The following is a 12722-nucleotide window of genomic DNA, read 5'->3' on the forward strand; positions in this document are numbered from 1 at the left end:
GATTCACCCAGGCATATGGGACATGGATGCATATTACCACAATGCTAAGCAGAGACTGGCAGCGCTGCGGAAATACCTTGGGTAAGCTACATTCCAACAATATTGTTGGACAGGTTTGAAGTCTGACTACGGACAGCAAGCTATACACACACACATTTTTAAAAACATCAGTTTGAAAACCAGAATATACATATGTTTTACATTTGACCCATAGTTACTAAAATTGGTTTAAATTCTAGGCATATGAGGCTTGCAAACTCAAGACAAGTAAATTGAGTATTTTTGTTTGGTTTGTATATTTAATTTACAATGGGTAAAAATGTGAAAGGTTTTTATAGTCTCTTCAAGTGAAAATTATTTCAGAAGAAAGCCTCCTTGTCCTGAAAAAAAAATATGGTTTATGGGGGTACTCTAATGGGAAAAATACAGAAAACCGCTTAATGAGCCAGACTGAAGCAGACTCTGGGACTGCACCACAGCTGAATAGGTGATACCAAATCAACCTGGGAACCATTTCAATGGAAAGAACAGAGCACGGTTTCAGGATTTGGCCAGGTACCAAAAGGGAGAGTCTCAAAAGAGACTAGTAGCATCTGAACCTTTGTAAAAATGCTAATAATCATTAAAGCATGTTTTTACTCATTTAGTTTGTGTGATTTATTGATGAAACTGATTTTTCAGTCTGTCTCAAGGTCACTGCAAATAATTGGGAATACACTTACTAGTAGATTAGTAAATTTATTATATGCCCCGAATACAAAGCTAAAAGTTTCATTGTTAACATTTAAGTACATCCTCAATTTGTTGTACATAATTCAGAAATACATTCGCTACACAATTGTTTTTAAATTAAATTTACTAAATTGCAGAACGTGTACAGCAAAAGAAAGGACAGATGACATGTAACAAACTCAAGACTGTTTGCCCCGCCTTAATTTAACTGCAATTATGCTTTCAAATAGCAGTCACACGGTCTAAGTTTACCCATTTTTCCTAGTTTTTGCCACTCCTACTTACAATTAAGAAATGTCTTTGAAACCTCATTTTGCACAATGTAACTGTCATGTAATGGATTATGTTTAAGATTCAGGGTCAGCTCATGCAGAATACCCCCAGTAATAATGGGGGCCACAAATATTGGTGTAAGAGCACAGGTGATAACATCAAGATGTGATACGAAAACAATTCCTGGCTTTAATTATATCTGAAACAACTCTACTGGTTGGGGGAGGGGGGCACTGAATATATTTCCAAAGTAAAAGGTGCGACTTGCCTGCAAGATACAGGCTAGATATTTTTCTAGAGCCATGTAGGGTGGACAGAGCTAACTCAGTTGGCCTTTTTTCTCTCTAAACATGTATCAGTGCCTTCAATGGTAACATTTCACAAACCTTTCCTTCGGGAGATTCCACAGGCAGCTTAATCTGTATTTGTGCATAGCTGCTTAGTGACAAAAAAAACTTAAGTATTTTCAGAAAAAAAGAAACTAGAATGAAATCTGCAATGCCACATTTTTCTCTTCATCCACTCCACATAAAGAAGCCGTTAGGATGACATCTTGTGAACTGCTACTGTCAAGCGGTCATGTTTTTGAATCATTATTGTTCTGTAGAGGGGGAATAAAAAAGAAAATGTCAGACTTCATGTAAGCGTATAACCAAGACATTTTATTGATTCTGTCATTTATATTTTATAACATTGGGCTGCAATATATCTTTTAAATGATTGCAAGTTTGAATTTACTAAAGACTAGTAAAAGAATCATATGAGACAGCCTTGCCACTAACGGCTGTGCAATATTAGAATTTTCAGACCATAAATGAACAGTAACCATTCAGACATATTAAATACATTTACTATCATTCTTGATTTTCTATCCAGAAAGACATTGCTTCTGAATAATGCTATGGCTAAGCTAGTGCCCTGATACCCACTACAAGTGTAACAAGCTGTAGCTAAAAAATAAAAAGAATGATTTTCCTTCCTGATCCAATGTCAGCACTTGCAACATTGAAAGTATGACCAGCAGTGTATTCTGTCCTAGGACGGCAGTTCCAAGACTTTTGTCCTAGAACTGGTGTGTCTCTACTCCATGGGCTAACTGTGACATCAGAGATAGCTTTCGCAAAGAGCCCATACACACTACCGAGGACTGTGCTTCAACTGCAGCTAGGGTGGTTCAGCACTAGAGCAGACGTCAGTCTGCACACAGCACTGGGATGGACAGGATAAACCAGACTTCAATACAATCCTCCCCCAATACACAATGTTTTATTAGGGAGGGAATGTAGCTATATGTTCCTACAGGATTATTAAAGAATTGTCAGGTAACAATGCTTTCCTAGGCAGCATAGCCTGGCCTACAGAATGTATGTATATTGTCCATATAGCCAGTAAAGAGTGGCCAAGAGGGAGAACTGCTCCTGATTTCTTCCGGGATGTCAAAAGTCCGACATCTATAATTATATATATATATACACACACACACACACACACACTCACTGGCTACTTTATTAAGTACACCTGTTCAATTGCTTGTTAACGCAAATAGCTGATCAGCCGATCACATGGCAGCAACTCAATTAATTTAGGTAGTGTCAAGACAACTTGCTGAAGTTAAAACGGAGCATCGGAATGGTGCCAGACGGGCTGGTCTGAGTATTTCAGAAACTGCTGATCTACTGAGATTTTCACACACAACCATCTCTAGGGCTTACAGAGAATGGTCCGAAAAAGAGAAAATATGATGCTTTCCTAAGACCAGAGAAGGTTACAAGAAGGTACCAGTCCTTAAACCTGTAGTTCTTGCAAGCAATGTAACACCCTCTTTCTTTGTTAGCCACCTGCTAAAAATAAATGTTTTATGAATCACGAATGGGTACTTAATAGAGGACACCTAAGATTGTACAATTTCTTCAAGGGCCGTGTCCTACCTTGAGTTGCTGGCTTTAAGACTTGTTAAAATCCTTCCTGAAAAAAATGCAATATACTAGGAACCAGAGCATTTATTATATACTAGGAACCAGAGCATCTATTTATACCAGATACAGAGTTGCGGTCAAATTTTGTAACCCATTTCCTGTTACAAAGCAAACTGTCTCTAATGAAGCTAATATCCAGCACTCGTGGAGGAGATCCTCCTTTCAGCTTCCAGGCAGCAAATTAAAAATGTCCAGGATTGCTGTTGATGACAGGCCCTCTAAGAAGTAGGTATTTTATTAGAGTAATTATAAAAGTGGAACAATCAAGTTATTTTGGGCCATGTTGAAGTGATCACAGCTGGAAGTAGTTTTTCTTTTCAGGTCTTCTGGAATAAAATCCCACAGTGTGCTGATTCTTTATGGTAATGCTTAATCTATCCTATACAATGAAATCCTTTTTTTTTTTATTTTTATTAGAGAGTCATGGGGGGTGATTGAGCCATTCTATTGTTTATAGAAATAAACAAAGCAATAGAGAATAGGTCCAATAGTAACAATATTAACCCCTTAACGACAATCCCCGTACATGTACGGGGTTGCCGTGCAACGGGTTAACGACAATGCCCGTACATGTACGGGCTGCCGTTAAATAGCTGCAGCGCCGCGTTTTCGCCGCGATCGGCGGCTTTGCAGCATCCACGGAAGCCTCACAAGTGAGGCTGACCGTGGATCCGGGAGGGCAGCCCTCGGCAGCCCTCCCCAGAAGAAAAATGGCGCCCGGCTAAAACTGCTTAGGAAGCGATCGGAATCGCTTCCTAAGCATAAACTGTGTTACTGACATGCCTCAGTATCGAGGCATGTAGCAACACAACCCCCCCGACCCCCGACCCCCTTGTGATTGCTCCGAGGAGCAACCACAAGTGCCATCCTGTGAATGACGTTGCCGTCATTCACAGGATGGCATTAACAATAGATATGAGTTCACAGAGGGTCTATCCAGACCCTCTTGAGAACTCTCGAGCTCCTCCTGCAGGTTGAATGCAGGTACTGCATCCAACCATGCAAGGTCAATGGAGCCCAGCTCACTAACGAGAGTGACTAGTAAAAAAAAAAAAAAAAAAAAAAAGTTTCAAAAAAATGTCAAAAATATGGTAACATGTAAAAAAAATCCCCACTGTCACCAAAAAAAAAAAAAAATTTTAATAAGCAAGTCCTAAAATTTTTTATCTTTACAAAAATTCAATTATGGAAAGAGTTAAAATATTGGCATTACAAATGCCCATAGGGTGTCTAGTATTAAAAAATATATGATTTGATGGGGTAAATTGAATTGGCCGGGTTCAAAGATGTCCCAAATATGGGACATGGGGCAGATGTCTAAATGGCAAAAAAATACACACCTCACAAAGGCGGCCTTTTACCTCCCAAATAACCCTACAAACCCATGCATGGGGGGTATCGCTGCGCTCAGGAGATGTTACTGAACACATATTGGGGTGTTGTGTGACACGGACATATACCAGGAGCGATACATTTATACAACATGTGTGAAAAAAATACAAAAATAATTACTACCATAAAGTTTCACAAAGGGTGGTGGTAAAATTAGTGCATTGAAAGGGTTAAAATACCAGCATTTCAAATACCTTGGGGGTGTCTAGTTTTTAAAAATATATGATTTGATGGGGTAAATTGCATTGGCCGGCTTCAAAGATACCCGAAATGGCACATGGGGGGAAGAATTACCAGATTTGGAAAAAAAAGGTTTTGAAATAGCAAAACTCTACCTGTACTTATTGCCCCATAACGTGCAGAAAAAAGCAAAAAAACCTAAAAACATTGGGTATTTCTAAACTCAGGACAAATAGTAGAATCTATTTAGTAGGTTTTTTCATTAGTTTTTGCAGATGAGTAAAAGTTTTCTGTTTAAAAAGTGAGAAAAAGTAATTTTTTAACAAAAAAATCCCCATATTTTATCATTTTTTTATAGTAAATTAGATTATATGATAAAATGAATGGTATCTAAAGAAAGCCCTGTTTGTCCTGAAAAAAACAATATATAATATGTGTGGGAGCATGAAATGAGAGAGAAGAAAATCACAGCTAAACAGTAACACTGAAAAACGTTAAAAGAGCCATTGTCCCACAATATACTACGAGTAAAAACCCCTATTGTCCTTAAGGGGTTAACTCTGCACCAGAAACATTAATATGAAAAATGTTTTGTACACCACCTGAAACACCCACACTTCAATTTATAAAATGAAGAGATACTTATGTTTTAAACCTCAAGTGTGAATGTTTTCTTTAGATTTTTGAGGGCGTTACTAAAAGATCTTCATTTAAAAATTATACTTCCTGGAAGACCCCATCAAACTTTTAGGTGTGTAAGTCATCTTGAAAAGAACTTTTATTTTTATGTGATGATTATGCTAACACCTGTTTAAGTTATAATAGGTACCACACTTGTAAAGTATTAAAAACCACTGAAGGAGTGACCTCATTTACTTCATATTACATTAAGTGCCTGATTACATGCCACACTAGAAATGTAGTATATTGAGACTTGGTGAGGATGTTCATAATATCAAAAAATGGTTAATGAATCACAGTGTATCTTCCCGCTTCTAATTACATCATAACTGTGATCCATCTGTATTGAAAGCTATAGGAATAGTAAAAGTTTTAGAAAAATTGGCAGGGTGGTGATAATGTTTTGGTCAAACTGAGATGAAATGGGTATATTTACTTAAAACATTAGCCTCAAAAGTAGTGAATGTGGCCCATCTCATGTTTTTAACCACTTTTAATAATTGCTCTTTCTAAATTACTATACAATTTTAATGTCTATTTTTTGGGTGATTCTACTTTTTTAATCTTGTTCAGAGTAGGTTATTGATTGCCTCAGGGATAGTTTGTATTTGCATATACACACACTGGTCAATATGACAACTAGTGCCATGTGATACAATGTGATAGATAGGCTAGAGGAGGAGTGGTCATTTATCTGATGAAGCTGGAAGCTCCAGAGAAACACATCATGTGATCTACTGATGCGTTTCTTCCCAGGAAGCACAGGCCACAATAGCTACAGATTCATTTGGAGCAGGATTGCTTAAAACCAAGTGACTGTGATTCACTAACACGGCTTGTCAATTTTAAATAATTTTAATTTAACTTTCTACAGAGAATATTTACCTGATGATTAAACATAAGTATATATTCCTATTTTATATATTCAAGCGTGGGTATTTTAGGTGTTGCACAAAACATTTATATTCACAATATACATCTTATATTATTGTTTATACAAGGCAGTACGATGTGTGTTGGTTTGTAGATGAGGTAACAATAACACAGCTAGAACAATTAAAAAAGGACTAATATGCAACTGTCTGAAAACCCGAAAGCACAAAACTATAGAAACTTATTTAAATCAATTTGTTTTGGTGGCAGTTTCCCTTTTAGGAACTGGTAATCAGAGTTATTGGGTGGAACACGTAAGGGATTAATTGCGCATTGTGCCCAAAAATACGGCACATCTTAAAAAGACAAACAGGAAACTGCCCCAAAGTAGAAAGCATTTCATTCGTCCAACTCTTCATTAAAACGACCATAGACTGCTAACAGTCTTGAGAAGCGACTCCGTACAACGTGCACAAAGCTTTTTCTTTTAAGCCTCTGGCTCAATTGTATGATACATTGAATGCCCAAAAAAGGGAATCAAGGTTTTTGTGAAGATTATTTAGTTTTCATTACTTTTACAGTCATTTATAACATGTCACTAATTTTGTACATAACATTATGTAAGATGTTAACAACTAGACCATGATGTATGTAAACAGATCCCCGTATAGTACAGTACTTAAACTACTAGAGATTAGTTTCTTTCGTTTTACATTTGGTAAAGTGTATGCTGTTTATAAGGCTGTCCCATATATAGACTAAAAAACAACAAAACTTTGCAAAGTCACTATGGTACACCAGACTAAAAACTACACTGGCAACCGAAGAATTAAATGCCAAGGTCTATCTCCCAGGGAGCAGGTGTATGTAATAATTAGGATCTGGAAAAATCTGCAATGCGATTGTTTCAGTGTATATTATTCAAATATTGAGACAATATTTTAAAAATAGGGACAAAAAAATAACTCACCCGCTATCAGATTCCAAACACACAACTGGCACATCTGTGGGATCCAAAGTAAGCTTTGCCGCCTGCAAAGGAAGAACTGAGATGACACCAGCATGTTCATCTGACAAGCTCCCCCTGCCTTCAAGAAGGAGAGAAACATAGAATGACATCACTGGATGCCGTTTTTATAACATCCAGATATAATTGATCATCTTGGTATATTTCCTGATTACAGCATACTTAAAAATAGGTTATGTAAGAATAGGTTAAGATAAGAATATCACAATTTTCTACGATAAGAAGACAAAAAGTTAGGAGCTGCTGCTGTGAGTCAGACTAAACGGATTATATAACGAGGGGTATTTTTCAGAGCGTTTGCTCTGAAAAAACCCTCATTTTATAATCGATAAAAATCGATTCGACTAATCGATAATGAAATTCGTTGGCAACGATTTTCATTATCAATTATTATCGATTTTATCGATTAGTTGTTGCAGCCCTAATTAAAACACTGCATATCAACAATATTCATATTCAAAAACATTTTAAAACCTTTGGTTAAATAAAAGTAAATAAACACTTACAGCCTAGATTTAATCCCTGTGAGTCGGTGCACAAGACTCCAACAATGGAAGGGTGTTTCATTCTACAACAAAGCCAGGGAAAAGTAGCAATAGTTAACACAAAACGTTTGACAGCAAGTCTGTGGGGTTTTTTTTCTTGCCAGGCAAACTTAATAAAGTTAAAGTATTTTTGACGTCACTTTAATCCAAAGTACATAAAAAATCTTCATATATTTGCATATACCGTATTGGCTCGAATATAGGCCGCACTTTTTTCCCCCACTTTAAGTTTTTAAAGTGGGGGTGCGGCCTATATTCGGGGTCTAGCGCCCGACTGCATGTCCCGGGCGCCGGGCAGGCAGCGGGGTTAAGATACAGATCCCCCGCAGCGGTGCAGGGGACCTGCATCCTTCTCCCCGATACGCTCAGACAGCCTCCCCTGCCAGCACTTCCCACGGGGGGGGGGTGCCGGCACGGGAGGTTATCTAAGCGTTTTACCTCTGCCCACCCCCGACTTACCGGAGCAGACTCCCGGGTGTCTTGCGGGGCCGGCGGGAGACATCTACGCAATACGCGCATGCAACTTCCGGTACCGGTACCGGAAGTTGCATACGCGTATTGCGTAGATGTCCCTCGCCGGCCCCGCAAGACACCCGGGAGTCTGCTCCAGTAAGTCGAGGAGGGGGGGGCAGAGGAGGACAGCGGCAGCGTATCGCGGGGAGGGAGGACAGCGGCAGCGTATCGCGGGGAGGGAGGACAGCGGCAGCGTATCGCGGAGAGGGAGGACAGCGGCAGCGTATCGCGGGGAGGGAGGACAGCGGCAGCGTATCGCGGGGAGGGAGGACAGCGGCAGCGTATCGCGGGGAGGGAGGACAGCGGCAGCGTATCGCGGGGAGGGAGGACAGCGGCAGCGTATCGCGGGGAGGGAGGACAGCGGCAGCGTATCGCGGGGAGGGAGGACAGCGGCAGCGTATCGCGGGGAGGGAGGACAGCGGCAGCGTATCGCGGGGAGGGAGGACAGCGGCAGCGTATCGCGGGGAGGGAGGACAGCGGCAGCGTATCGCGGGGAGGGAGGACAGCGGCAGCGTATCGCGGGGAGGGAGGACAGCGGCAGCGTATCGCGGGGAGGGAGGACAGCGGCAGCGTATCTCGGGGAGGGAGGACAGCGGCAGCGTATCTCGGGGAGGGAGGACAGTGGCAGCGTATCTCGGGGAGGGAGAACAGTGGCAGCGTATCTCGGGGGGGGTGACAGAGTTGCAGCATGTTTTTTTTGGTGCTTTTTTAAAGAAAAAAAACTTTTTCTTTAAAAAAGCACCAAACTTTTAGGGTGCGGCCTATATACGGGGGCGGCCTATATCCGAGCCAATACGGTAAATCAAATAGTAGTTTTTCAATTCACTCAACCTCCTAACGCGGAGGAGAGAGAGGGGCACCAAGAGGTCACTCGAGTTTTCAGCAATTGCTCGGCGCCCCTCACTCTCCTCCGCGAGGATTCCATCTTCAGTGCCTTTGTCGCGGTGCCGGCGATTCATGCTGAGCGCCGGAATATGACATCGTATTCCGGCACGAAGCAGTGAAGCAGCGCACGCAGCAGTGAAGCAGCGCACGCAGCAGTGAAGCAGGGGGTAGGTAGGTAGGGGGTAGGAGGTTGGTTCCAGTGTATTAAAAGAAAAAAAAAAATGCACCCAAACAAAAATTTCCACCTCTGCGGTGTGGCGGTTTTCTGTTTAAGTAATATAATTTTTTTTCAAATATTTTTTGAAATTATTGCCGGCACACCAAGGAACTTGAAGGTTGCCTACCCCTGGTATAAAGCAATGGCAGTTTTTTTATGAAACTATTTTGTTATTTTTACTGGTTTTATAAATTATGTTTTAAGGTCTAATCTATAGTCAGTTTATGAAACATACCATTCCTTTAATGTAAAATGACAGATTCCAGCAACACATCTTGCAGGGCCAGGAACATTGTATAAAAGTACCATAAGGCTAGATAGCAAGCAGAGTTCTCCACTCCTCATGTGTAAGTATTACTGTATATTTCTTATGTATTATTATTATTATATTTTATTTATATAGCGCCAACCATTTACGCAGTGCTTATGTATGTGTTAACTGCTCCAATTCAATTGTTCAGCGCTGCATAATGTGTTGCCACTTAATAAATAAAGGTAAATACAATAATAAATATCCTTTAAAATCAACACTTTGTGAGAAAGCAAGATTTCTTGCACTATTTTAAAACTAATACTGTTATTATAATAAATATCTGAGGCCACTAGTAGGTATTACAGCTGTTCGTAACATGTTGCCAATTTTTCTTTTTCTTCCTGGACCCACATAACTATCACATACAGAAAAGCACTGCACAGTGTGGAATGTATTTATTAATTGGTTCCCTTCTGCGGGTTTATATACAGTGGAGTAGGAGTCTAATAGCATGGCACATCTTGACGTGGCAATATCTGCCGACTCTTCTTTGCAAAGGCGCTCTAAATCTGTCAGATTGCGAGGACATCTCCTGTGCAGAGCCCTCTTCAGATCATCCTGCATATGTTCAATTGGATTCAGGACTGGCTGGGCCATTCGAAAAAGTCAATCTTCTTCTGGTGAAGCCATGCTTTTGAGGATTTGGATGTGTACCACCCTACCCCATTCATATGAAGAATACAGGAGATTGTTGTCACATGAAGCACACAGCCAGTACTTGCCAGAAATTCCTGCAGTTCCTTTAATGTTGCAGTAGGCCCCTTCTAAGCCTCTCTAAGTTTTCTTCCCGTCTTTTCATCAGTTTTGGAGGGACGTCCAGTTCTTGGTAATGTCTGTTGTGCCATATTGTTGCCTTCACTTGATGATGACTGTCTTCACTGTGTTCCATGGTATATCTAATGCTTTGAAATTATTTTGTACCCTTCTCCTGATGGGTATCTTTCAACAGTGAGATCCCTCTGTTGCTTTGGAAGCGCTCTGCGGACCATAGCTTTTGCTTTGAGATGCAACTAAGCAAATATCAGGTAAATCCTACTGGAACAGTCACTTTAAATGATGGCAGGTGTGTAACGACTTCTATTTAACACACGTTTGAATGTGATGGTTAATTCTGAACACAGCTTGAGTTCTAGCAGGGTGTGCACACTTATGCAACCTCAAAAATTTCTGTTTGTTTTGCAGTTGAATTGTTCACGTTATAGGTCACATTAAAGGTGGAAAAAGTTCTGACGTGATTTTTCTTTGTAAGAACCTGGCATTTTAACAGGAATGTGTAGAATTTTTTTATATCCACTGTATCTCACAAACGGCATAGTAGTACTTAATCTTTGCAGATCAGAAGTGTATAACGATTAAGGGGACTGATATGATTGACTTTACTGAGAGTGTTTTATACCCAAAAACCTGACACTTTTGTCTTAATGTCTCCTGTTGAATTTTTCTGGCACCCACACAAATTATATTTTCATTTTAAAGGAAACAGGAAAGATACAGCTTTCTGTTGATTCTATTTTAAGATGTCCAGTCCAACATTTAGTTTGAATACATTAAAATAACGAAAATATATAATTTTTTTTAAATTCTAATATGGTATAATAATTCTCTCAAAATAAAAGTACAGACGACCAAAACAGCACAAAATAAATGTCTTGAATGGGGGGGGGCGCATGCCCTTTGCCTTTTCAAAACTCGAAACCTTTTTAAAATGTTATTTTCTGAGGCTTATGACTAATTTGCCAATGTTTAGCAGGCCACCAGCTCAAAACACCCCACAAAAGTTAATAATTTTTGTAGAGAAGACAACCCAGGGTGTTTCACAAGGAGCATTTGGACACCTATAATGTAACCACTTGGTCACCAATCTCTGGCAAAGGGAGCCATTACATTAATGGTGTTGTTTCCCCCATACCACCACACACACACACCTGTCGTGTTTTTTTAGGACTGTTTGCACAGATTACATGTAACCGCATCTTCAGATTACAGAATTATCCCACTTGCATAGGTTGTTGTACATTTTTTTTTATTATAGGTTATACTATATGCTCATTTCACCGCAGAGCAGGACATAGAACAGGGCAAGGTACACACACACAGAAAACAAAGGCTTATATGACAATACACTATGCAAGCACGGTTTACATAACATTAAACATTTTCAAAGCTATGCAAGGCTTTTGCTTTTCTTGTGCACCTGCTTTTGTGGGCCACAACTCCCATCACCCTTATCAGCTTGGCTATAACAGACAAAATAGATAAACGCCTAGGCATATTGTGTAGTTTACAAATCAGGGCCATAATTTGCGTGGATACATAGAGTGAGAGGGACATTACATGTGAACAGCGACATTGTAAAAACATGACAATTACTGCTGCCCTGTAGTGTGGAAATGCCCTTGTCCTTAAGGGGTTAATATGCATTAGGCGTTAGTGGTACTGGCCCTCAAGAAGTTCTCCCGTCTCTGAAAAAAGAAGAGATATAGTCTAATTTGCTTTGTACATATACCCGCCAAGGTGTCACCTGACGCCAGTCATTGACATACATAGGAGTCAGTTATCATATGCATTCTGGTCCAACCAGGCATGCTTTCTCAATGCAAACGTTTAAAATCTGTGTTACATGCTGAGTTGGATTATTTCACGTCGTACGGGCCATCCGAGAGAAGAAAAAAAAAAAAAACTTTACTGGCGCTTGAGGCGCACCCATAAGGTCGATACATTGAGTACCAACTCGACACGACTTTCTTTTATATCACTGCCTACAATCACACGATTTATCATTGTACACCGGTGTATACGACTTGATATTTTCCGCAATGAGACTTACGTATCCTCTAGATGCTGCTCCAGTGCCGCCTCCATCTTTCACCCCGTCACGTGACTTCCGCGCAGATATCGCGTGACCGTGTTTTCTGACAGCACTAGAGAGTTCTAAATACGAGAGATAGTATAAGCGAGACCATTTTGATGGAGTCGATAGCGTACGAGATGTAGGAATTCTTGAAAATGGCGGCCTCCGCCAATTATTTATATATGTCAATATATAATACTTTTAAAGGCCAATGGACATAGATATGTTTTTAATGTTTGTACTGCCCTGCGGATCTTATCGTTA

At 40.1% G+C, this 12722-nt stretch overlaps 1 protein-coding gene across 1 annotated transcript; it reads right to left on the bottom strand.

Annotated features, from left to right (window-relative positions):
• Window positions 1-1347: 1347 nt before the first annotated feature.
• On the bottom strand, window positions 1348-12515 carry LAMTOR5 (late endosomal/lysosomal adaptor, MAPK and MTOR activator 5). The gene is made up of 4 exons (XM_053454331.1): window positions 12435-12515; window positions 7641-7702; window positions 7078-7195; window positions 1348-1606 (listed from the first exon to the last, which is right to left on the bottom strand). Exons 1-4 carry the CDS (start codon window positions 12467-12469, stop codon window positions 1546-1548), a joined length of 276 nt encoding a protein of 91 aa, XP_053310306.1. The 5' UTR covers window positions 12470-12515; the 3' UTR covers window positions 1348-1545.
• Between the last annotated feature and the right edge of the window lie 207 nt (window positions 12516-12722).

This window comes from Spea bombifrons, chromosome 2, assembly GCF_027358695.1.
Source record: "Spea bombifrons isolate aSpeBom1 chromosome 2, aSpeBom1.2.pri, whole genome shotgun sequence".
Taxonomy (NCBI): Eukaryota; Metazoa; Chordata; class Amphibia; order Anura; family Pelobatidae; genus Spea; species Spea bombifrons.